The 26,849-nt window shown below is 39.6% G+C and overlaps 1 protein-coding gene across 1 annotated transcript in view; it reads right to left on the reverse strand.

Annotated features, from left to right (window-relative positions):
- CCDC7 (coiled-coil domain containing 7) overlaps positions 1 to 26,849 on the reverse strand; it is a 438,580-nt gene that overhangs the window by 75,597 nt on the left and 336,134 nt on the right. The window contains exon 32 of the mRNA XM_033208742.1: positions 7,851 to 7,934. Coding sequence (XP_033064633.1) covers positions 7,851 to 7,934 — 84 coding nt within the window. The remainder of the gene's footprint in view (positions 1 to 7,850; positions 7,935 to 26,849) is intronic.

Below are 26,849 nucleotides of genomic sequence, written 5' to 3' on the forward strand. Positions count from 1 at the left end.
AAAAGGTTTGGAAAAAATTGGCAGTGAGGCTATCTGGTTGTGTTGGGAACATTTCTAGACCTCTCCCTAGCTATTTTGAAATACAAAATCATTGTTATTAACTATAATCAACCTCCTCTGCTACTTCTTAATTCAATCTTAGTAGGTTATATGTGTTCAGAAATCTGTCAGTTTCCTCTAGATTTTCCAATTTATCAGCATATAGTTGTTCATAATATTTTCTGATTATCTTTTGTAACTCTGTGGTATCAGTTCTGTTTCATTTCTGATTTTGTTAATTTGTATCTTCTATCTTTTTTAAGTTAGTCTACCTACTGTTTTTTTTTTTTTTTTATCTTTATCTTTTTAAAACACCAAGTTTTGATTTGGTTGATCCTTTGCTTAAGTATCTATTTCACTTAGTTCTGCTCTAATCCTTATTTCTTTCCTTCTATTAATTTTTGTTGATTGGTTTGTTTTTGCTTTTCTAGTCTCTTGAGGTGCATTGTTTATTTGAAACATTTCTACTGTTTTGATGGAGGTGTTTATTGCTATAAACTTCCATTTTTAGCATTGCTTTTGTTATATCCCATAGGTTTTGGTATTTTTTTTTCATTTTCATTTGTTTCAAGAATTTTTTATTTCCTTTTTAATTTCTTCATTGATTCAGTGATTATTCATGAGCATTTTGCTTAATTTCCATGTGTTTGCACAGTTCCCAAAGTTTCTCTAGTTACTGATTTCTAGTTTTAATCTGTCATGGTCTGACAAGATACATGATATGATTTTGACTTGTAAAAATGTGTTAAGACTTCTTTTGTGGCTTAACATATGGTCTAGCCTGGAGAATGTTCCGTGTGCTGACAAGAAGAATGTGTGTTCTGCAGCTATTGAAAAAAATACTTTGTAATTATCTGTTAGGGCCATTTGGTTTAAAATGATGTTTAAACTCAATGTTTCTTCATTGATTTTCTGTCTAGATGATCTGTCTAATGCTGAGAATGAGGTGTTGAAGTCTCTAGCTATTATTTTATTGGAATCTCTCTGTTCCTTTAGATTTAATATGCGCTTTATATATTTGCATACTTCAATGTTGGGTGAGTATAAGTTTAAAATTGGTATATCCTGTTTCTGAATTGATTCTTTTATCATTATATAATAATTATCCTTGTCTCTTTTTATTTTTTTTTGACTTAAAGTCTGTTTTATCTGAAATAACTACAGCTACTCCTGCTCACTTCTGGTTTCTGTTTGCATGGAATAGTTTTTCCATTCTTTTATAACCAGTCTATATGTTTCTTTACAAGTGAAGTGAGTTTTTTATAGGCAGTATATAGTTTGGTCATGTTTTTAAAATCCATTCAGCCATTCTCTGTTTACATTCAAGAATAATATTGATATATGAGGACTTATTCCTATTGTTTTCTTATTTTCTGGTTGTTTTCTTTATCGTTTGTTCCTTTCTTTCTCTTGTGTTGTTTATCATTGTGGTTCGGTGATTTTCTGTCATAGTAACATTTGAGTTCTTCTTCCTCATTTGTGTGTTTGCACATCCAGTTTTATGACAGTAGCTATCCTTTTGCTTAAGTGTAGTACTCCTTTAAGCATTTCTTGTAGGGCCAGCCTAATGGTGATGAATTCCTTCAGTTTTTGTTTGTCTGGAAAATACTTTATTTTTCCTTCATTTATGAACAATAACTTTGCTGAATATATTATTCTCGGCTGACAGTTTGTTTTCTTTCAGCCCTTTGAATATATCATCTTATTTTCTCCTAACCTGTAAGATTTCTGCTAAGAAATCCACTGTTAGTCTGATAACAGTTTTCTTGTATGTGGCTTGTATCTCTGTCTTTTACTTTTGACAGTTTGACTATTATGTGCCTTGTACAAGACCTTTTTGGGTTGTGTATATTTGGGAATCTCTTGTTGACGTGGGTAGTTTTCAGCCATCGTTTTATTAAATAGTTTTTATATGCCTTTTCTCTTGACCATGTGGAACAACCACGATTCAAAACTTTGGTCACTTTATGATGTTCCATGTGTCACATAGGCTTTATTCATTCTTTTTTATTCTTTATTCTTTGTTCTTTTTTTTCTCTCTCTCTCTCCCTTCCTCTCTCTTTTGTCTGACTATGTTATTTCAAATGACCTCTCTTGAAGTTCTGAAACTTTTTATCTTGCTTGGTCTAATAATTGTTGAAGATCTTGAATGTATTTTTTTTTCATTATTATACTTTAAGTTCTAGGGTACATGTACACAATGTGCAAATTTGTTACATAGGTATACATGTGCATGGTTTGTTGCACCCATTAACTCGTCATTTACATTAGGTATTTCTCCTAATGCTATCCCTCCCCCTGCCCCCTCACCCCACAACAGGCCTTGGTGTATGATGTTCCCCGCCCTGTGTCCAAGTGTTCTCATTGTTCAATTCCCACCTATGAGTGAGAACATGCAGTGTTTGGTTTTCTGTCCTTGTGACAGTTTGCTCAGAATGATGGTTTCCAGCTTCATCCATGTCCCTGCAAAGGACATGAATTCATCCTTTTTTATGGCTGCATAGTATTCCATGGTATATATGTGCCACATTTTCTTAATTTAGTCTATCATTGATGGACATTTGGGTTAGTTCCAAGTTTTTGCTATTGTGAATAGTGCCACAATAAACATACATGTGCATCTGTCTTTATAGTAGCATGATTTATAATCCTTTGGGTATATACCCAGTAATGGGATCACTGGGTTAAATCGTATTTCTGGTTCTAGATCCTTGAGGAATCGCCAGACTGTCTTCCACAATGGTTGAACTAGTTCACACTCCCACCAACAGTGTAAAAGTGTTCCTGTTTTTCCACATCCTCTCTAGGATCTGTTGTCTCCTGACTTTTTAGTGATTGCCATTCTAACTGGTGTGAGATGGTATCTCATTGTGGTTTTGCTTTGCATTTCTGTGATGATCAGTGATGATGAGCATTTTTCTTGTGTCTGTTGGTTGCATAAATATCTTCTTTTAAAAAATGTCTGTTCATATCCTTTGCCTGCTTTTAGATGGGGTTGTTTGATTTTTTTCTTGTAAATTTGTTTAAGTTCTTTATAGATTCTGGATATTATCCCTTGGTCAGATAGGTAGATTGCAAAAATTTTCTCCCATTAAATGTATTTTTTATTTTATTAATTGAATTGACTTATGGGATTTCTGTTTGGTTATTTTCTTAATGATATCTATCTCTTTAATACATTTCTCATTCATCTCAAAATTGTTTTTCTGATTTCTTTCTATTGGTTATCTGTGTTCTTTTCTACCTCATTGAGTTTCTTTAATATCATTATTTTCAATTCTGTTTCAGGCATTTCAATAATTTCTTTTTCACTGAAATATGTTGCTGAAGAATTATTGTGTTCTTTTTGAGGTGTCACCTTTCCTTGCTTTTTCATGTTTCTTGTGTCCTTATGTCTGTCATCTCGTGTAACAGTCACTTCTCTCAATTTTGTGGATTGGCTTTCATAGAGCAAAACATTTTCCTGAAGATGCTATCTATGATGTTGGTTGGATAGGGCACTTTTTAAATTTAAAAAAAAAAATTTTTTTTTGGTGGAGACAGTGTCTCACTGGGCTTTAACCAAGGCTGGCCTCAAATGTCTGATCTCAAGTGATCCTGCCACCTTCACCTCCCAAAGTGCTGGGGTATAGGCATGAGTCACCATGCCTACCCTGGGTTGGGCATTTTAGCTTTGATTCTGGGTGTATGCAGTGGTATATAGCCTCTGTATAATTTTTTTCAGCTATAAACAGTGTCAGTGATGTCCGTCATTTCCTCAACGGCTTAGGCTGTAGTTGCTGGTGGATGCTGCTATGAGGCTTCGCTGGGGACAGAGACCCCAGGTGAGTCAGTCCTTGGCCTCATTAGTGACAGCAATGGCTGAGCATGCCTGTCCGTGGGCCCCTAGGGGATATATGTGAGCATCAGGATTAGAGTCCAGGCAGGCTAATCCTTGGGCCTCTAGGTGGCTTGCTTGAGTGCTGGCCATAGTGCCAGCAGGTAGGTGTGCCCTTGAGCCCCTAGACAGCGTACATGATGTGGGCAATAAAAGTTGCAGTGGTGAAACAACCCACAGGCTCCCAAGTGGCACGCACTGGTGTTGGTAGTCGCTGCAACTGGCTAGCTGAGTTCATCCTCCGGGACCCAGGAAGACTGCACAGATGCCTGTGGTGGTGGATGGGGCAGGATGAGCCTCTGGCCTTTGGGTGTCATGCTTTGGTGCTGGTGGCAGGTTTCTTGGCCTATTGTGAGGTCCCCTGGTGATGTGCACGCATGCCCAAGGCAACTGATGGGGCAAGGTAATCCCCAGGCCCCTGGTTGGCATTTTTGCGCACTGAAACATGGTTCCAGGCTGAGAGGGCTGGTTCTCAGATCCCCCAGTGGTATGCATGGGGACATGCTGTGGCAAGCAGGGTGGGGAAATCCTCAGGACCCCAAATGGTGTGCCTGGGTGGCATTAGCAGCAATGGCAGTTGGCAGGGAGAGCCTGTCCTCAGGGTGCATGCAACTGTGTGGCAGTCTTGCCACTGGGTAAGATTGAGTTGCTCTCAGTGGTTATGGCCCCAGGAAAGTGGCTCTCAAGCTCTGGTGAGCACATGCTTCAGCCTCTGGTGGTGGTGACAGATGATGAGAGCTTGTTCTCAGGGCATGTGCAAGTGCACAGTAGCCCTCCTGCTTATGGGGGCAGGGTTGCAGCAATGGCAATGGACTCAGGCATTCTGGGTTTTGGGTACTGCATGCTTCAACTCTGTCCCAGGGGCAGCCTCTCCAGTGTGCTGTACCACCCATTCTCCAGCATGTTGAACACTTGAGTGCTAGGGATCCTGCCACACTGTTGGGCCCAAATAGGACTGCACTTCTGCAGCCCACTGCATAGATGCAGGGGGATGTCAGTGGGGCTCTAGGAGTGGAAAGGTAGGGATGTTGGGCCACACCAGCCTGGCCAACATGGAAAAAGCCCATCACTACTAAAAATAAAAAAATTAGCCGAGCATGGTGGTGCATGCCTGTAGTCCCAGCTACCTGGGAGGCTAAGGCAGAAGAATCACTTGAACCCAGGAGGCAGAGGAAAAAAGGCACTATGCCGCATCCGCTTGGTTCTCACCGTGTGTGTGTGACTCAGCATGAGCTCTCTCTTTAGAGCAATGCCACTGGTCAGGGCCTGTGAGGGTGGCTCTCCCATGGCTAGGATTGCAGCAATCTATGGTGGGAATGTGGACTTCTGGGGACTTCTCACTTACCCTTTTCCCACACCGGGGAGCCTCTCTGGACTTTATCAATCCTAGTTAGGTCAGCTGCCTTCTTTCCCTTTCCTTCTCTGCCTCAGATGTTTCCTGTTAATTCTCTGCTGAATTCTAGTGTTCCTGATTAGATGATCTATTTGAAATATGATTATCAATTCTCAAATTTGTTTTTTGTATGTATTGAAAGAGTGCCAGATATCTTTAAGACAGCCATCTTGGAGCCCCCTTTCTTGTCATTTTTTTTTTTTTAACTCCAATACATCATTTCTGTCAACCATCGCCTGTGTGCTAACATTCTGGAATATACTACATGTCTATATTTTAAAGTCCCAGCAATAAAATTCTGTAAATATTTTTCATACAATTGCTTTTTATATCAATTAAGAGTTAAATAAGAGTAGAAAGAAGTGACGTAAGCATTTATGTGGTCTTTCAGAGTTATAGAATTCCTTTAACCCATGTTCATTTTATGGGTTCAAGTTAGTGTCAGAGGTCATTGCTTTTCAACCCAAAGAACTCTGTATTTCTTGGAAAGCAGTTCTGATAGGAATAAATTTTCTTATTTAAAAAAGCCTATTTAGAAATATCTTCACGTCACCTTCATGTTTAATAAATAGTTTTGCTGGATATAAGATTTTTGGTTAACAGTTCTTCATTTTGCTCTTTGAATGTGCTGTCCCAATGCCTTCTGGCCCTAATAGTTCCTAATGATAAGTAGTCAGTTTTTAATTTTAGTGGGGTTCTCTTTACATCATGCATTAGTTTTCTCTTGCTGCTTTTAAGCTTTTCTCTTTATCTTTCAACATTATTACTATGAATGTGATTATAGATTCCCTTGTGTTTATTCTACTTAGAATTAATTGAGCTTGGATGTGTACTCATTTGTCATTAAATATTTTTCAGAAAGTTTTCATCCATATTTTTGCTGCTCCTTTTTCTCTCTGTTTTCTTTCTAGTGTTCCTAATACTTTAAGTTTTTTAATTCTTTCTTTGGACAGTTGAAATGTACTTGAACCCCTCTAGTAAATTTTACTTCCAGTTTTTGTACTTTTTAACACTGTAATTTCCATGTGGCCCTTTGTAAAATATTTTATATCTCTTTGTAGATATTTTCTATTTGATGAAACATTGTCATAATACCTTCCTTTTCTTGTTAGAGAATGGTTTCCTTTAGTTCTTTCAATATATTTATACTGACTGCTTTGTAGTTATTGTCTGCTAAGTCTAACAGCTAGGATTCTCATAAGCTGTTTTTTGTTTGTTTGTTTGTTTGTGTTTTTTTTTTTTTTTTTTTTTTGGCCTGCTTTTCCTCTGTGTATGGGTCATACTTTCTTACTTATTAGAATAACTCACATTTTTATGCTGAAAACTGGGCATTTCAGACACATAATGTAGCAACTCTTAATTTTGATTCTTCTCCTCTTCTTCCTGGGGTATGTTATTATCATTTGCTTATTTATTTGTTCAGTGATTTGGTTTGATTATTTTACTGAAGCCTCTTTCCCTTGTGATATGGTTTGTATGTTTTTCTTGTCCAAACCTCATGCTGAAATGTAATCCCCATTGTTGGAGGTGGGACCCTGTGGGAGGTGTTTGTGTCACGAGGGCAGATCCTTCTTCTCCATGGAATGGTGCTGTTCTCACTAGTATATGAGTTCTTGTGAGATCCAGTTGTTCAAAAATATGCAGCACCTTTCCCCCTTTTTTCTCCTGCTCTTGCTCTTGTCATGTAATGTACCTGTTTTGCTTTACTTTCTGCCATGAGTAAAAGTGCCCTGAGGCCTCCCCAGAAGCCAAGTAGATGCTAGCACTATGCTTATACAGCCTCTTTTCTTTATAAAGAACCCAGTCTCAGGTAGTCCTTCATAGCAACCCAAGAATGGCTCAATACATCCTGCACTGTGAAGCCTCTAATGTTCCTCCAATAAAACAGCCTTGGGCATGCAACGATCACCTCTGGAAGACAGTGGTTTTAGAGGGTCCCCTTTGAGTATGTCTTTTGCTTATTTCTCTATTAACCTGTCTGCCTTCCTTTGTATCACACCAGAGATCAAAGGGTGTTTTGCCTGACACTGCTACTCTTGTACCAAAGGCAGTAGTATAATATCTGAACTATATTACACAACTAAAGGATTCTGCCATAGTTGAAAGATTACTATGCCTAACATTTTAAAGTACAGAGGGAATTTTTAAGAATAAAATAACTGTCTTTTTCCTTTACTTATTGCACTCATCAGATAGCCTTTCTGCTTTTGCAACTTTAAAGTAACTTTCTATCTAAACTGTAAATAGAAAGGGACTAAAATAACTTTGAACATACTTGTCCCAAGTATATTCTAAGCTCACTATCCTATATTATTTTATGGATTACTTTCTAAATGGATGAGTCCTAAAAGTAATAATATCTAGCTAGCTTTACATTTCTAGTAAATATGTTCTAAAGTAAAACCAAACATGGGAGGGTATTCATGAGAACCTGTGCCCATGTCATAATAACAAGTAGGTATTATTGCTATTAAAGATACACACTTAAACTTTGAAGGAGAAAAATAAATGAGGAATATTAGACTTAAAATATTTTCTTACCAGGGAAACTCTTTGACTGTGTCTTGAATTCATCATTTAATAAGCGTCTTCCCAAAGCACCTCTCAAGCTTTCTATATCAGTCTCTATAGAAATAAATAGATTTAAAAATACTCGGCAAGGTAATCCTTACATAGGAATGTGAGGGGTGAGAGAGAGAGAGAGAGAGAGAGTGTGTGTGTGTGTTAATCAGCCTTTGTCGGTGAAATCTAGTTCCAGCAGCACATGTGCCTGCTAGAAACCTGTAAACACTGGAAACTAAAACCAGTTGTTATCTAGATATAATAGATGGATGTCTTTTTATTTTTTGAGAAATAGTTAAATTCATGAATAAATGTTAAAATACCTGAAAGTTATTAATGGGAAATTTATATCAGAAAGTAGTGATTAGGAATGTATATCATACTACATAATTTACACATTTAAAGTGTTCAACTAAATGGTAGTTTCAATGGTAGGAGGAGACAAACATCCAAACCATATCAAAAACATACTGGAAGAGGGACACACAAATGAAAAGAAGAATATAAAAAGCCACCACTTACAAAGCTAAGAAATAACATAGAAAAAATATACAAAACAATTAGAAGACAACAAAATGACAAAAACAAATTCTTATCTATCAATAACAATCTTGAATGTAAGTGGTTTAAATTCCTGAATTAAAAGACATAGACAGACTGAATTGATAACAAAAAAACAAGAAGTAACTATGTGATGCCTACAAGAAATTCATTTTACCTGTAAAGACACACATAGACTGACACAGCGAATGAATCGAGAAAGATTATGCACACGAATGGAAACTAAAAGTTCAGAAATAGCTATACTTACAACAGAAAAATAGACTTTAAATTTTAAAAAGGAGACAAAAAGATTAGTATATAATGATATAGACATCAATCCAGAGAGAGGATATAACAATTATAAATATATAAAAACTAACCCGGGGGCGGAGCAAGATGGCCGAATAGGAACAGCTCCAGTCTCCAACTCCCAGCGCGAGCGACACAGAAGACCGGTGATTTCTGCATTTTCAACTGAGGTACTGGGGTCATCTCTCTAGGGAGTGCCGGACAATCAGTGCTGGTCAGCTGCTGCAGCCTGACCAGCGTGAGCTGAAGCAGGGTGAGGCATCGCCTCACCTGGAAGCGCAAGGGGGAAGGAAACCCGTTTTCCTAGCCAGGGGAACTGAGACACACAACACCTGGAAAATCGGGTAACTCCCACCCCAATACTGCGCTTTAAGGAAACAGGCACACCAGGAGAATATATCCCACACCTGGCCGGGAGGGTCCCACGCCCACGGAGCCTCCCTCACTGCTAACACAGCAGTCTGCCATGATCTATCCGCAAGGCAGCAGCGAGGCTGGGGGAGGGGCGCCCGCCATTGCTGAGGCTTAAGTAGGTAAACAAAGCCGCTGGGAAGCTCGAACTGGGTGGAGCTCACAGCAGCTCAAGGAAGCCTGCCTGTCTCTGTAGACTCTACCTCTGCGGACAGCGCACAGCTGCAGTCCAATAGGGAAAGCAGCGGGGGCCGGTGCAGACGCGAACGACTCTGTCTGACAGCTTTGGGGAGAGCCGTGGATCTCCTAACGCAGAGGTTGAGATCTGAGAACGGACAGACTGCCTGCTCGGGTGGGTCCCTGACCCCTGAGTAGCCTAGCTGGGAGACATCCCCCACTAGGGGCAGTCTGACACCCCACACCTCACAGGGTGGAGTCACCCCTGAGAGGAAACTTCCAAAGGAAGAATCAGACAGGTACACTCGCTGTTCAGCAATATTCTATCTTCGGCAACCTCTGCTGCTGATACCCAGGCAAACAGGGTCTGGAGTGGACCTCAAGCAATCTCCAACAGACCAACAGACAGTCCTGCTGACTGTCAGACGGAAAACTATCAAACAGGAAGGACACCTATACCAAAACCCCATCAGTACGTCACCATCATCAAAGACCAGAGACAGATAAAACCACAAAGATGGGGAAGAAGCAGGGCAGAAAAGCTGGAAATTCAAAAAACAAGAGCACATCTCCCCCTGCAAAGGAGCGCAGCCCATCGCCAGCAATGGATCAAAGCTGGTCAGAGAATGACTTTGATGAGATGAGAGAAGAAGGCTTCAGTCCATCAAACCTCTCAGAGCTAAAGGAGGAATTACGTACCCAGCGCAAAGAAACTAAAAATCTTGAAAAAAGAGTGGAAGAATTGACAGCTAGACTAATTAATGCAGAGAAGATCATAAACGAAATGACAGAGATGAAAACCATGACACGAGAAATACGTGACAAATGCACAAGCTTCAGTAACCGACTCGATCAACTGGAAGAAAGAGTATCAGCGATTGAGGATCAAATGAATGAAATGAAGCGAGAAGAGAAACCAAAAGAAAAAAGAAGAAAAAGAAATGAACAAAGCCTGCAAGAAGTATGGGATTATGTCAAAAGACCAAATCTACGTCTGATTGGGGTGCCTGAAAGTGAGGGGGAAAATGGAACCAAGTTGGAAAACACTCTTCAGGATATCATCCAGGAGAACTTCCCCAACCTAGTAGGGCAGGCCAACATTCAAATTCAGGAAATACAGAGAATGCCACAAAGATACTCCTCCAGAAGAGCAACTCCAAGACACATAATTGCCAGATTCACCAAAGTTGAAATGAAGGAAAAAATCTTAAGGGCAGCCAGAGAGAAAGGTCGGGTTACCCACAAAGGGAAGCCCATCAGACTAACAGCAGATCTCTCGGCAGAAACTCTACAAGCCAGAAGAGAGTGGGGGCCAATATTCAACGTTCTTAAAGAAAAGAATTTTCAACCCAGAATTTCATATCCAGCCAAACTATGTTTCATAAGTGAAGGAGAAATAAAATCCTTTACAGATAAGCAAATGCTTAGAGATTTTGTCACCACCAGGCCTGCCTTACAAGAGACCCTGAAGGAAGCCCTAAACATGGAAAGGAACAACCGGTACCAGCCATTGCAAAAACATGACAAAATGTAAAGACCATCGAGGCTAGGAAGAAACTGCATCAACTAACGAGCAAAATAACCAGTTAATATCATAATGACAGGATCAAGTTCACACATAACAATATTAACCTTAAATGTCAATGGACTAAATGCTCCAATTAAAAGACACAGACTGGCAAACTGGATCAAGAGTCAAGACCCATCAGTCTGCTGTATTCAGGAGACCCATCTCACATGCAGAGACATACATAGGCTCAAAATAAAGGGATGGAGGAAGATCTACCAAGCAAATGGAGAACAAAAAAAAGCAGGGGTTGCAATCCTAGTCTCTGATAAAACAGACTTTAAACCATCAAAGATCAAAAGAGACAAAGAAGGCCATTACATAATGGTAAAGGGATCAATTCAACAGGAAGAGCTAACTCTCCTAAATATATATGCACTCAATACAGGAGCACCCAGATTCATAAAGCAAGTCCTTAGAGACCTACAAAGAGACTTAGACTCCCATACAATAATAATGGGAGACTTCAACACTCCACTGTCAACATTAGACAGATCAACGAGACGGAAAGTTAACAAGGATATCCAGGAATTGAACTCATCTCTGCACCAAGCAGACCTAATAGACATCTATAGAACTCTCCACCCCAAATCAACAGAATATACATTCTCCTCAGCACCACATCGCACTTATTCCAAAATTGACCACATAATTGGAAGTAAAGCACTCCTCAGCAAATGTCAAAGAACAGAAATTATAACAAACTGTCTCTCAGACCACAGTGCAATCACACTAGAACTCAAGACTAAGAAACTCAATCAAAACCGCTCAACTACATGGAAACTGAACAACCTGCTCCTGAATGACTACTGGGTACATAATGAAATGAAAGCAGAAATAAAGATGTTCTTTGAAACCAATGAGAACAAAGATACAACATACCAGAATCTCTGGGACACATTTAAAGCAGTGTGTAGAGGGAAATTTATAGCACTAAATGCCCACAAGAGAAAGCAGGAAAGATCTAGAATTGACACTCTAACATCACAATTAAAAGAACTAGAGAGGCAAGAGCAAACACATTCAAAAGCTAGCAGAAGGCAAGAAATAACTAAGATCAGAGCAGAACTGAAGGAGATAGAGACACAAAAAACCCTCCAAAAAATCAATGAATCCAGGAGTTGGTTTTTGGGAAAGATCAACAAAATTGACAGACCGCTAGCTAGACTAATAAAGAAGAAAAGAGAGAGGAATCAAATAGACGCAATAAAAAATGATAAAGGGGATATCACCACCGACCCCACAGAAATACAAACAACCATCAGAGAATACTATAAATGCCTCTACGCAAGTCAACTAGAAAATCTAGAAGAAATGGATAATTTCCTGGACACTTACACTCTCCCAAGACTAAACCAGGAAGAAGTTGAATCCCTGAATAGACCAATAGCAGGCTCTGAAATTGAGGCAACAATTAATAGCCTACCCACGAAAAAAAGTCCAGGACCAGATGGATTCACAGCTGAATTCTACCAGAGGTACAAGGAGGGGCTGGTACCATTCCTTCTGAAACTATTCCAATCAATAGAAAAAGAGGGAATCCTCCCTAACTCATTTTATGAGGCCAACATCATCCTGATACCAAAGCCTGGCAGAGACACAACAAAAAAAGAGAATTTTAGACCAATATCCCTGATGAACATCGATGCAAAAATTCTCAATAAAATACTGGCAAACCGGATTCAGCAGCACATCAAAAAGCTTATCCACCATGATCAAGTGGGCTTCATCCCTGGGATGCAAGGCTGGTTCAACATTCGCAAATCAATAAACGTAATCCAGCATATAAACAGAACCAAAGACAAGAACCACATGATTATCTCAATAGATGCAGAAAAGGCTTTTGACAAAATTCAACAGCCCTTCATGCTAAAAACGCTCAATAAATTCGGTATTGATGGAACGTACCTCAAAATAATAAGAGCTATTTATGACAAACCCACAGCTAATATCATACTGAATGGGCAAAAACTGGAAAAATTCCCTTTGAAAACTGGCACAAGACAGGGATGCCCTCTCTCACCACTCCTATTCAACATAGTGTTGGAAGTTCTGGCTAGGGCAATCAGGCAAGAGAAAGAAATCAAGGGTATCCAGTTAGGAAAAGAAGAAGTCAAATTGTCCCTGTTTGCAGATGACATGATGGTATATTTAGAAAACCGCATCGTCTCAGCCCAAAATCTCCTTAAGCTGATAAGGAACTTCAGCAAAGTCTCAGGAGACAAAATAATGTGCAAAAATCACAAGCATTCTTATACACCAGTAACAGACAAGCAGAGAGCCAAATCAGAATGAACTTCCATTCACAATTGCTTCAAAGAGAATAAAATACCTAGGAATCCAGCTTACAAGGGATGTAAAGGACCTCTTCAAGGAGAACTACAAACCACTGCTCAGTGAAATCAAAGAGGACACAAACAAATGGAAGAACATACCATGCTCATGGATAGGAAGAATCAATATCGTGAAAATGGCCATACTGCCCAAGGTTATTTATAGATTCAATGCCATCCCCATCAAGCTACCAATGAGTTTCTTCACAGAATTGGAAAAAACTGCTTTAAAGTTCATATGGAACCAAAAAGAGCCCGCATTGCCAAGACAATCCTAAGTCAAAAGGACAAAGCTGGAGGCGTCACGCTACCTGACTTCAAACTATACTACAAGGCTACAGTAACCAAAACAGCATGGTACTGGTACCAAAACAGAGAAATAGACCAATGGAACAGAACAGAGTCCTCAGAAATAATACCACACATCTACAGCCATCTGATCTTTGACAAACCTGAGAGAAACAAGAAATGGGGAAAGGATTCCCTATTTAATAAATGGTGCTGGGAAAATTGGCTAGCCATAAGTAGAAAGCTGAAACTGGATCCTTTCCTTACCCCTTATACGAAAATTAATTCAAGATGGATTAGAGACTTAAATGTTAGACCTAATACCATAAAAACCCTAGAAGAAAATCTAGGTAGTACCATTCAGGACATAGGCATGGGCAAGGACTTCATGTCTAAAACACCAAAAGCAACGGCAGCAAAAGCCAAAATCGACAAATGGGATCTCATTAAACTAAAGAGCTTTTGCACAGCTAAAGAAACTACCATCAGAGTGAACAGGCAACCTACAGAATGGGAGAAAATTTTTGCAATCTACTCATCTGACAAAGGGCTAATATCCAGAATCTACAAAGAACTCAAACAATATACAAGAAAAAAACAAACAACCCCATCAAAAAGTGGGGAAAGGATATGAACAGACATTTCTCAAAAGAAGACATCCATACAGCCAACAGACACATGAAAAAATGCTCATCATCACTCGCCATCAGAGAAATGCAAATCAAAACCACAATGAGATACCATCTCACACCAGTTAGAATGGCAATCATTAAGAAGTCAGGAAACAACAGGTGTTGGAGAGGATGTGGAGAAATAGGAACACTTTTACACTGTTGGTGGGATTGTAAACTAGTTCAACCATTATGGAAAACAGTATGGCGATTCCTCAAGGATCTAGAACTAGATGTACCATATGACCCAGCCATCCCACTACTGGGTATATACCCAAAGGATTATAAATTACTCTACTACAAAGACACATGCACACGTATGTTTATTGCGGCACTATTCACAATAGCAAAGACTTGGAATCAACCCAAATGTCCATCTGTGACAGACTGGATTAAGAAAATGTGGCATATATACACCATGGAATATTATGCAGCCATAAAAAAGGATGAGTTTGCATCCTTTGTAGGGACATGGATGCAGCTGGAAACCATCATTCTTAGCAAACTATCACAAGAACAGAAAACCAAACACCGCATGTTCTCACTCATAGGTGGGAACTGAACAATGAGATCATTTGGACTCGGGAAGGGGAACATCACACACTGGGGCCTATCATGGGGAGGGGGGAGGAGGGAGGGATTGCATTGGGGAGTTATACATGATATAAACGTTATGCACATGTACCCTAGAACTTAAAGTATAATAAATAAATAAATAAATAAATAACCCTAGATAACCCAGTTCTAAACAGAAATTATTATTAGAGGTAAAGAGAGAAAGAGTCCCCAATACAATAATAGTTGGAAACTTCAACATCCCACTATCAGCACTGAATATCATCTAGACAGAAAATCAACAAAGAAACATTAAACTTAAACTGCACTATATATCAAATGGACCTAACAGACATTTACAGAACATTTCCTCCAAAAATAAATGAATACATATTCTCATAATTGCTCCGCCTTTTGGCTAAGATCAAGTACAGATACACATTCTTCTCGTTGGCACATGAAAGATCACATATCAGGCCACAAACAAGTCTAAACAAATATTAAAAAGTCAAAATCATATCAGTTATCTTCTCAAATTATGGTGAAATAAAACAAGGTATCAATGTGATTGGATTGAAGGATGCAAAGTATTATACCTGGGTGTGTCTGTGAGGGAAAGGGTGTGCCAAAGGTGTGCCAAAGGAAATTAACAATTGAGTCAGTGGACCAGGAGAGGCAGATCCACCCTCAATCTGGGTGGCCACCACCTAATCAGCTGCCAGTACGGCCAGAATAAAAGCAGGCAGAAGAATGTGAAAGATTAAACTGGCTTAGTCTCCCAGCCTACATCTTTCTTCTGTGCTGGAGCTTCCTGCCCTCGAACATCAGACTCAGAGTTCTTCAGCTTTTGGACTCTTGGACCTACAACAGTGGTTTTCCAGGGGCTCTCAGGCCTTCTACTGCATTGTCAGCTTCCCTACTTCTGAGGTTTTGGAAATAGGACTGGCTTCCTTGCTCCTCAGCTTGCAGATGGCCTACTGAGGAACCTCACTTTTTGATCATGTGAGTCAATACTCCTTAATAAACTCCCTTTTGTCTATATATCTATCCTATTAGTTTGGCCCTCTAGAGAATGCTAATACAGATTTTGGTACTGGGAGTGGTTCTAGAGGAACAGAATTTTATGGATGGAGTTTTTAATTGTCTTTGGGGTTTCTGGGGTTGCCTGCTTAATATGATTAGACTCCAAAATGCTAAGGACTCTACTTCTAATAGTATGGAGAACACTGATAGTTCTTGGTGTGAACTGTTTAGAGAATTATGCAAAATAAATGCATTTGATACTCGTGATTCACTGCTCAAAAGACGCAAGGAGTTTAGTAAGTCTACACATAATACCTTTGACCATATGTGAGGAACTAAAGAATGTAATGAAGTTGGTTGGTTGCTCCTAAGTTCACTAGACAATGTGATAAAAGAAAATGAACTCGGGGATTCTATCTCCTGGCTCTAGAAGCACATACTGACCTCAAATCTTCTAAGATTGCCCTGAGAGTCTTATCTCCTGTAGACAAAAAAAAATGAAATTGTGGAAAATCAGACACAAGCTCTTATCCTGTGAGTGGCTGACCTGCAACAAAAGGTGCATGCACAGCCTCACCAGGTATCTACAATTAAAGTGAGGACATTGAATGGGACCATGCAACTTAAAATGGGGACATGTGGGAGGACCCTGATGAAGCTGGAGGCACTGAGCTCCTAAATTCTGATGAGACTTTTTGGGCGGAGGAAACAGCCTCCCCACTCCAAGTGGTGGCAACATCCCCTCCCCAGTCTACAACCCACGCTGCCATCAGCCTTTCCACATTTGCTGAGGATATTAACCCTGCACTGCCTGAGGTAACAGTGATGGCCTCCCTTGGGGAATATGCCAGGCAAGACAATGCTGATTTTCCTCAGGACCCACCTCCAACACCCTTGTTCACTTCTAGACCTATAATTAGGCTAAGTCCTGGCAGACCCCTAGAAGTGAGGTTCAAAGTGTAACCCACATGGAGGTGCACTACACTCAAGAATAACTGCTTGTTTTCTAATTTATTTAAGCAGAAATCTGGAGTGCAGGCATGATAATGAATAGTGAGGGTGTAGGATAATGGTGAAAGGAACATAAGGTTGGAACAGGCTTTATTTATTTAGTACCACTAAGCAGGCATTCTCCATTTAGTGTTGCAGCTTGGGGAGTTGAAAAATGTTCTAATAGTTTATTTGCTTGGTTAGCTGAAATATGGATTAAAAGATGGCCCACTGTGAGCGAGCTGGAAATACCTGATTTCTCTTGGTTTAATGTAGAGGAAAAGGCTAAGGCTAAGGGAGACCAGGATGCTAGAGTGGATTAGTCACTTTAGACCTACTTATTCCAGCTGGGAGGGTCCAGAAGACATACCCTTGACCAATACTTTGTGAAATAGATTTTTTTTTTTTTTTTTTTTTTTTTTTGAGACGGAGTCTCGCAGTCGCCCAGGCTGGAGTGCAGTGGCCGGATCTCAGCTCACTGCAAGCTCCGCCTCCCAGGTTTACGCCATTCTCCTGCCTCAGCCTCCTGAGTAGCTGGGACTACAGGCGCCCGCCAACTCGCCCGGCTAGTTTTTTTCTATTTTTTAGTAGAGACGGGGTTTCGCCGTGTTAGCCAGGATGGTCTCGATCTCCTGACCTCGCGATCCACCCGTCTCGGCCTCCCAAAGTGCTGGGATTACAGGCTTGAGCCACCGCGCCCGGCCGTGAAATAGATTTGTGAGGGCAGCACCTGCATCCTTGAAGAGCTCTGTGATTGCTCTTCTCTGTATGCTAGATCTTACAGTGGGAACCACAGTCACTCAACTATAAAATTTAAATATAATGGGAATAATTGGATCCCAAGGTGGCAGGGGCCAAGCGGTAGCACTCAACCATCAAAGGCAAGGTGGGCATAGTTACTGCAATGGACAGCAGAGGCAAAGCAGCAATCAGAATAGTCTGATTCATGTAGAGCTCTGGCATTGGCTAATTAATCATGGTGTTTCTAGAAGTTAAATTGATAGGAAGCCCACTGCATTCTTACTTAATTTATATAAGCAGAATAATTCCGGGTTGAGTGGACAAAAGACTAATTTGAATTATAAAAACAGAATCATGGACCCTCAACCAATTTCCAGACTTGAGCCAGTTTATAGACCCAGAACCCCTTGAAGGAAAGGCTGGGTCCCACTACACTACCAACAGTTTATGCTGTTAATCTTTCTTCCATCTTTCCCCAAGAAGACTTCCAGCCTTTTACTAGGGTAACTGTGCATAGGGGAAAGGGAAATAATCAGAACTTTCAGGGACTACTGGTCACTGGCTCTGAGCTGACATTGATTCTGGAGGACTCATAATGTTATTTTGAGTCCTCCAGTTAAGGTAGGGGCTTATGGAGGTCAGGTAATTAATGGAGTTTTAGCTCAGATCCAACTTAGAGTATGGGTCCTTGGACTCATTCCATGGTCATTTCCCTAGTGCCAGAAAGCATAATTGACACAGACATACTTAGCAGCTGGCAGAACCCCCACATTGGCTCCCTGACTGGTAAAGTGAGGGCTGTTATGGTGGGAAAGGCCAAATGGAAGCCATTAGAACTGCCTCTACCTAGAAAAGTCATAAATCAAAAATAATATCGCATTCCTAGAAAAATTGCAGAGATCAGTGCCACCATCAAGGACTTGAAAGATGTAGGGGTGGTGACTCCCGTCACATCCCTGTTCAACTGTCCCATTTGGCTGTGTAGAAGACAGGTGGATCTCAGAGAATGATGGTGGATTATCGTAAGCTTAACAAAGTGGTTACTCCAACTGCAGCTGCTGTATCAGATGTGGATTCATTGCTTGAGCAAATTAACACATCTCCTGATATGGTATGGGGCCACTGACTTGGCAAATGCCTTTTGTTCCATTCCTGTCCATAAGGCCCACCAGAAGCAATTTGCCTTCAGTGGGCAAGGCCAGCAATATACCTCTACTGTACTACCTCAGGGATATATCAACTCTCCAGCTTTGTGTCATAATCTTGTTTGGAGAGATCTTGTTCGCTTTCCCTTCCACAAGCTATCACACTGGTCCATTACATAGATGCCATTATGCTGATTCATCCAGTGAGTGAGAAGCAGCAAACACACTGGACTTATTGGTGAGATATTTGCACACCCAGAGGATGGGAAATAAATCCAATTAGAATTCAGGGACCTTTTACTTCAGTAAAATTTCTAGGGGTCCAGTGGTGTGGGGCCTGTCAAGATATTCCTTCTAAGGTGAAGGATAAGTTGCTGCATTTGGCCCCTCCTACAACCAAGAAAGAGGCACAACCCCTAGTGGGCCTATTTGGATTTTGGAGGCAACCATTCCTCATTTTGGTGTGTTACTTTGGCCCATTTATCCAGGGACCCAAAAGGCTGCCAGTTTTGAGTGGGGTCCAGAATAGGAGAAGGCTCTGCAACAGGTCCAGGGTGCTATGCAAGCTGCTCTGCCATTTGGGTCATATGACACAGCATACCCAATGGTGCTGTCAGTGGCAGATAGGGATGCTCTTTGGAGGCACTGGCAGGCCCCCATAGGTGAATCACAGTGGAGCCCTCTAGGATTTTGGAGCAAGGCCCTGCCATCTTCTGCAGATAACCATTCTCCTTTTGAGAGACAGCTCTTGGCTGTTACTGGGCTTTGGTAGAAACTAAACATGTGACTATGGGTCATCAAGTCACAATGCAACCTGAACTGCTTATCATGAACTGGGTGCTTTCTGACCCATCTAGCCATAAAGTAGGTCATGCATAGCAGCATTCCCTCACCAAATGGAAGTGGTATATACATGATTGGGCTCGAGCAGCTCCTAAAAGAACAAGTAAGTTACATGAGGAAGTGGCTCAAATACTCATGGTCCCCACTCCTGTCACCCTGCCTTCTCTCCCAGCCTGCATCAATGGCCTCATGGGGAATTCCCTATGATCAGTGGACAGAGGAAGAGAAGATTAGGACCTGGTTCACAGATGGTTCTGCATGCTACGCAGGCACCACCTGAAAGTGGACAGCTGCAGCACTACAGCTTCTTTCTAGGACATCCCTGAAGGACAGCGGTGAAGAGAAATTTTCCCAGTGGGCAGAAATACGAGCAGTGCGCCTGGTTGTGCACTTTGCATGGAAGGAGAAATGGCCAGATGTGCAATTATATGCTGATTCATGGGCTGTAGTTTGGCCAGGGTCTTGGAAGAAGCATGAGTGAAAAATTGGTGACAAAGAAATTTGGGGAAGAGGTATGTGGATGGACCTCTCTGAGTGGTCAAAAACTGTGAAGATATTTGTATCCCATGTGAGTGCTCACCAACAGGTGACCTCAGCAGAGGAGGATTTTAATAATCAAGTGGATAGGATGACCCGTTCTGTGGACACCACTCAGCATCTTTCCTCAGCCATGCCTGTCATTGCCCAATGTGCCCATGAACAAAGTGGTCATAGTGGCAGGGATGGAGGTTACACATGGGTGCAGCAACATGGACTTCCACTCACCAAGACTGATCTGGCTATGGCCACTGCTGAGTGCCCAATTTGCCAGCAGCAGAGACCAACACTGAGCCCTCTATATGGCACCACTTTTTGGGGTGATCAGCCAGCTACTTGGTGGCAGGCTGATTATATTGGACCCCTGTCATCATGGGAAGGGCAGAGGTTTGTACTCACCAGAACAGACATATACTCCAGTTATGGGTTTGCCTATCCTGCATGCAATGATTCTGCCAAAACTATTATCCATGGACTCGTGGAATGCCTTATCCAGCATCATAGTATTCCACGTAGCATTGCCTCTGACCAAGGTATTCACTTTATAGCTAAAGAAGTGCAGCAGTGGGCTCATGCTCATGGAATTCACTGGTCTTACCATGTTCCCTATCATCCTGAAGCAGCTGGATTGATAGAATGGTGGAATGGCCTTTTGAAGTCACAATTACAATGCCAATTAGGTGACAATACTTTGCAGGACTGGGCCAAGGTTCTCCAGAAGACTGTGTGTGCTCTGAATCAGTGCCCAATTTGTGGTACTCTTTCTCCCATAGTCAGGATTCATGGGTCCAGTAATCAAGGGATGGAAGTGGAAGTGGCACCAGTCACCATCAACTCTAGTGACCCACTAGCAAATTTTTTTCCCTTTTGTTTTATTTTTAATTTATTTTTTAAATTATGTTTTTATTGTCATAGATTATTGGGGAATAGGTGGCGGTGGTTATATAAGTTCTTTAGTGTTGATTTGTGAGATTTTATTGTACCCATCATATAAGCAGTATACACTGCACCCAATTTATAGCCTTTTATCTCTTACTCCCTCCCCATCCTTTACCCTTGAGTCCCCAGAGTCCATTGTGTCATTCTTATGCCTTTGCATCCTCATAGTTTAGCTCCCACTTATGAGTGAGAACATACAATGTTTGGTTTTCCATTCCTGAGTTACTTCACTTAGAATAATAGTCTCCAATGTCATCCATGTCACTGTGAATGCCATCAATTCATTCCTTTTTGTGGCTGAGTAGTATTCCATCATATATGCATATTATATACATATATATGTATATAACACACATATATACACACACACATATCTACACACACACACACACACATATACACATATCACAGTTTATCCACTCGTTGATTGATGGACATTTAGGTTGGTTCCACATTTTTGCAATTGTGGATTATGCTGCTTATAAACATGCATGTGCATCTTTTCGTATAATGCATCTTTTCGTATAATGACTTCTTAGAACAATTCTGAGGTCACCTTGTTTCTTCCCCATCTTAAGTGGCTTGTCTTTTAAATTTTGTTTGGAATTTTTGGAGGAGAGGGTAAAGTCTGATGTCCCTAGAATTCTGTATATTTAAAATAATTTTAAAAGGCCAGTAAATTTCACCAGGTTATTTTTATATGTTATTAATTCCCAATTTGTCCTGGTATGTCTTTTCAACCTACAGATTTGGGTCATCCATTATTTTAAAAATTAATTATTCAATTATGCCTTATAATATATTGTACATTTTATTTATTCTTCTTTGGGAATTCCAAATATTGAATTCTGGGAAATAGATATCTCAGAAAGTGTGAAAAGCCAGTGCAAAGGCCCTCTGATGGGGTGAAATATAAAACATTTGAGAAACTGAAAGAAGCATTTTGGGCATGGCAAATAAATATCATTGCTTCAATGAAGTTTCTAAGATTTCCTATTCTCTGCACAGAAAGTTTAGGAAACTACATTGCTAAATCCATTTATCTGTATTTTTCTAAGGTAGAATTTACCAAAAAAGGATACCCATACTATATTTGGGAGATAGAAGATATGCCATTATCCTTTGCACATAGTTGCAGCCAGAAATGCAGGCAGATACGAGGTTTGTAGCAGAATTCTCTGAGCAAATGAGAATCCACAGACTTAAGACAGTTGGTGGGAGATTACTAAAAAATAATTGAGTATTGAAAGCTTCTGGTTTTAAAATGTTGGCATAGAAGCAATCTGGCTTCACTCACTTCCCCCCACAGAAAGCCATAAAGAAATATACAGCATCAATATTATGACCAGCAATATCCAGGAACCCATTATGAGAATAAGACAATTCTTAGGACCACAGAGAAGCAACAAAAACTGAAAGCTGACAGTGACTTGTCCCTTCCTCAATCCCTGGGAAAAATAAGAGAGCCTGAAGTGAGAAATATCCATGAGAACAGAGGAGACAGAGGGAGAAGTGAGCCTGTTATCCTTAGCCCTGGAAACTGCTCTGTAACTTGGCCAAAGGGGATGTCAAATCAATGGCTACTAAGAGTGGCTCTCAAAAGCCCAAAACAAAGACAGAATCCAAAAGCAGCAAGAGAAAATTTAATAACATATAAGCAGCACTATCGTGTACGAGGTGTATTCCACAGGTCCTCTGAGCACAAACTTCCAGCTACTCTTCCCATACCTTTGGGAACCCTCACTTTGAGAAGGGCAGTGCTTTACTAGGGCCAAGAGAACCGTAGGTTTAAGGCTCCACCTAGTGCCAAAACTAAGGCAGTGAAAAAAATTTAGTACGGAAATTGAGAAGAATCTCTAAGCAAATGTATCTAATAAAACTCAAAACGAACCAGACAAAGAAGACAAATAAATAATTAATCCTTAAATGCAAAGATAGAGGAATACATCCCCAATAAATAACAGCAAACAAGGAACAATGACTTCTTCAATTGGAAAAGCAAAAAAATAATGACTGACACTAATGAGATGATGAGAGTTCTCTGACCAAAAATTCAAAATAGAAGTTTAAAGGAAACTCAGTAGTCTACAAGACTACAAATAAAAGCAATTCAGAAATCTATCACATAAGTTTAACAGAGATTGAAATAATTTTAAAAATCAAACAAATCTTGGAGTTGAGAAATACATTTGCTGAATTGAAAAATATTTAGAGGCTCTCAACAGCAGAATGGATCAAGCAGAGGAAGAACCAGTGAGCTTGAAGACAAGCTATTTGAAAATACAAAGTGAAGGGGGGAAAAACAAAGAATGACATGGAACAAAGATTACCTACAAAATACTTAAAAACCTCAAAAGACCAACTCTAAGAATTATTAATGTTCAAGAGGAAATTGAGCAAGAAAAAGGAGTACAAAGTTTATTTTTTAAGAATAACAGAAAACTTTCCAAACTCTGAGAAAGATATAAATATTCAGATATAGGAAGGTCAGAGAAAACCAATTAGATTCAACTGAAATACATACCAAGACTAAATGGGGAGAAATCTGGGAACCCTACAAGGGGTTGCCAAGCACTAGGATGCTTTCCAGACCCTGAACAGCTCCTAAGGAAGGGATGCCTCCAGCCTGAGTAAGTTGCCACACCTAGAGAGAACAGGGCTGTCTTTCCTATGGGACTGGGGAAAGTCTGATCTGTTCACCCTCACTATGCATTTGACAGAAGTCTAATATCCATAATCTATAACGAACATAAATCAGCAAGCAAAAGCAAACAACCCCATTAAAATATGGGCAAAGGACATGTATCAAAAGAAGACATATATGCACCAATAAATATGAAAATATATACGAAAAATTGTTCATTATCTCTAATATTAGAGAAATACAAATCAAAACCATGAGATAACATATCACACTAGTCAGAACAGCTACTTTTAAAAAGTCAAAAAACCAACAGATGCTGGCAATGTTGGAAAAAAAAGGAAACACTTATATAATAATGCTGGTGGGAATGTAACTTAGTTCAGCCACTGTGGAAAGCAGTGTGGAAATTTCACAGAGAACTCAAAATAGAACTATCACTTGTTCTAACAATGCCACTGTTGGTTATATACACAAAGGAAAATAAATCATTCTACCAAAAAGACACATGCACTCAAAAGTTCATTACTGCACTATTCACAATAGCAAAGACATGGAATCAACCATGATTGTCATCAACAGTGGACTGGATAAAGAAAATATGATACAATACACCATGGAAATGATGCAACTATAAAAAAGAATACAATCATGTCCTTTGCAATGACATAGGTGCAACTAGAGGCCACTATCCTAAGACAATGCAGGGACAGAAAACCAAATACTGCAATGTGGACACAAAGATGGGAACAATAGATACGGGGGACTGCCTGATGTGGAGGAAGGTATGAGAGGGACATGGGTGGGAAGGCTACCTATAGAGTACTATGCTTAGTACCTTGGTGATGATATCTTTCATACACCAAGCCTTAGCAATATGCAATTTACCCATGTAACAAACCTCCACATATACCCTGAACCTAATATAAAAGTAGAAAAAAAAGAAACTTTGAAGTTAAACTACATACTAGACCAAACAGGCCTAACTGACATTTAGAAACTATTTCACACAACTGCTGTAGAATACTCACTGTTTTTGTCAGCACATGGAATATTCTCCAGAATAGATCATAGTTATGCCACAACACAGTCTCAATAAATTCAAAAATAAAGAAATTCTATCATGTATTTTTTGAAGCACAATGTAATAGATGCATAAAATCAATAGTATAACAAACCTTGGAAATTGTATTAAGACATGGAAATTAAACAACATTTTTTTGAATAACAAACGCATGAATAAAGAAATTAAGGAAATTTAAAATTTCTTGAAACAAATGAAAATGGGAATACAACATACCAAATGTATGGGATACAGCAAAAGTGGTACTAATAAAGGTTATTCTGTCCTTCTGATCTCATTCAGATGTTTTTTGATTTATAAGTAAATTGTAAAGCTAATATCAAAACACACAAGACTAAGACAGAGAAACGGAGAAAAAAAGCATGAGTAATATATACATTAAAATATGTACAGGTACTATAGTAATGGATTTATAATTCATTACAAGACTTCAAATTTATATTTTTCACTTCCTTCCACCAATAATTCCATGTCCTCACTTTCTCACAGCCAACTGCTTGGCTACCTAAGGCGCTTTCCTAGTTAAGATGGCTCAAAATTTTATTCTTGAAGAGAATAACCTTTTAGTTGTTCAGCCTTGATTATGTAATCTTCCCATGGACATATGTAATCTACTACCACACATAAAAGTAGTAAAGAATCATGTCAGTAAATCCTTTGTATTCTAAAGTCTTCCCTGAATCGCATGACTAACAGTTACCCAATTTCACGTAAGTGAAAATATTCAAGATTAATACACCCTAATAATAAGAAGGTGTATTTTTAAAAATTTACTCAGTCAATCCATGTCCTTGATTGAAGAATTTATTGCATTTACATTCAAGGTTATTTATAGGTAAGAACTTACTATTATCGTTTTGTTATTTGTTTTTCCTGGTTGTTTTGTAGATCTTTTGCCCTTTTCCTTCTCTTTTGTTGCCTACCTTTATGATTTAATATTTTTTGTAGTTCTAAGCTTTGATTCTTTTCTCTTTATTGCTTGTAAATCTGCTATAATTACCCTGAGGCTTACATAAAACATCTAGGTGAGACAGAGTCTTGCTCCGTTGCCCAGGCTAGAGTGCAATGACATGATCTTGGCTCACTGCAACCTCCGCCTCCTGGGTTCAAGTGATTCTCCTGCCTCAGCCTCTCGAGCAGCTGTGATTACAAGCGTATGCAACCGCAGTTAGCGAATTTTTGTATTTTTAGTAGAGATGGGGGTTTCACCATGTTGGCCAGGGTGGTCTTGAACTTCTGACCTCAGGTGATCTGCCCACCTCAGCTTCCCAAAGTGCTAGGATTATAGGCATCAGCCACCATGCCCAGCCAACATCCAGGTTTTAAGCTAGTAATTTAAGCTGATAACAACTTTATTTTTGTTACATATCTAAACTGTAGATTTGTATCTTCCCCCATTTATGATTTTGATGTCACAATTTACATCTTTTTGAATTATGTAACTTATTGTAGCTTTAGTTATTTCTGACAATTTTGACTTTTAACCTTTATTCTAGAGATATGTATGACCTACATACCACCACTACAGTATTCTGGATTTTTTTGTTTATCTCTACCCATGATGAGTTTATACTTCCATATGTATTCATGATATTATTTATTGTTCTTTTATTTCCACTTGAAGAAATCCCTTGAGCATTTCTTGTAAGGTAAATAAAGTGGTAGTACATTCCCTCAAGTTTTGTTTGTAAAAAGATTATTTTTCCTTTATTTCTTAGAACAGCTTTGATGGGTATAGTATTCTTGACTAACTTTTTTTGTTTCTTTTAGCACTTTGAACATATCATTCGATTCTCTGCTGGCCCGCAAGATTTCTACGAAGAAATCTGATGGAAATTTCCTCGATGTCACTTGATGCATTTCTCCTGCTGTTTTAAAAAGTCTTTTGACTTTGACAGTTTGATTATAATCTGCCTTGAAAATGACTTTTTTGGACTGAATCTGTTTGAGAACTTTCAGCTTCATGGATCTAGACATCCATGTCTCCCTTAAGACTTGAAATAATTTTCATCAATTAATTCACTAAATAAGCTTTCCATCCCTTTCTCCACTTTGTTTCCTTCTTTAATACCTGCAATGTCAATGTTTGCTAATCTAATGATGTCTCATAAGTCCTTTCGTGTTCTTCATTCTTTTTCATTCTTTTTTTCTTCTCTGATAGAGTTGTTTCAAAACACCTAT

Source organism: Trachypithecus francoisi, unplaced genomic scaffold, assembly GCF_009764315.1.
Source record: "Trachypithecus francoisi isolate TF-2019V2 unplaced genomic scaffold, Tfra_2.0 Lachesis_group9, whole genome shotgun sequence".
Classification (NCBI taxonomy): Eukaryota; Metazoa; Chordata; class Mammalia; order Primates; family Cercopithecidae; genus Trachypithecus; species Trachypithecus francoisi.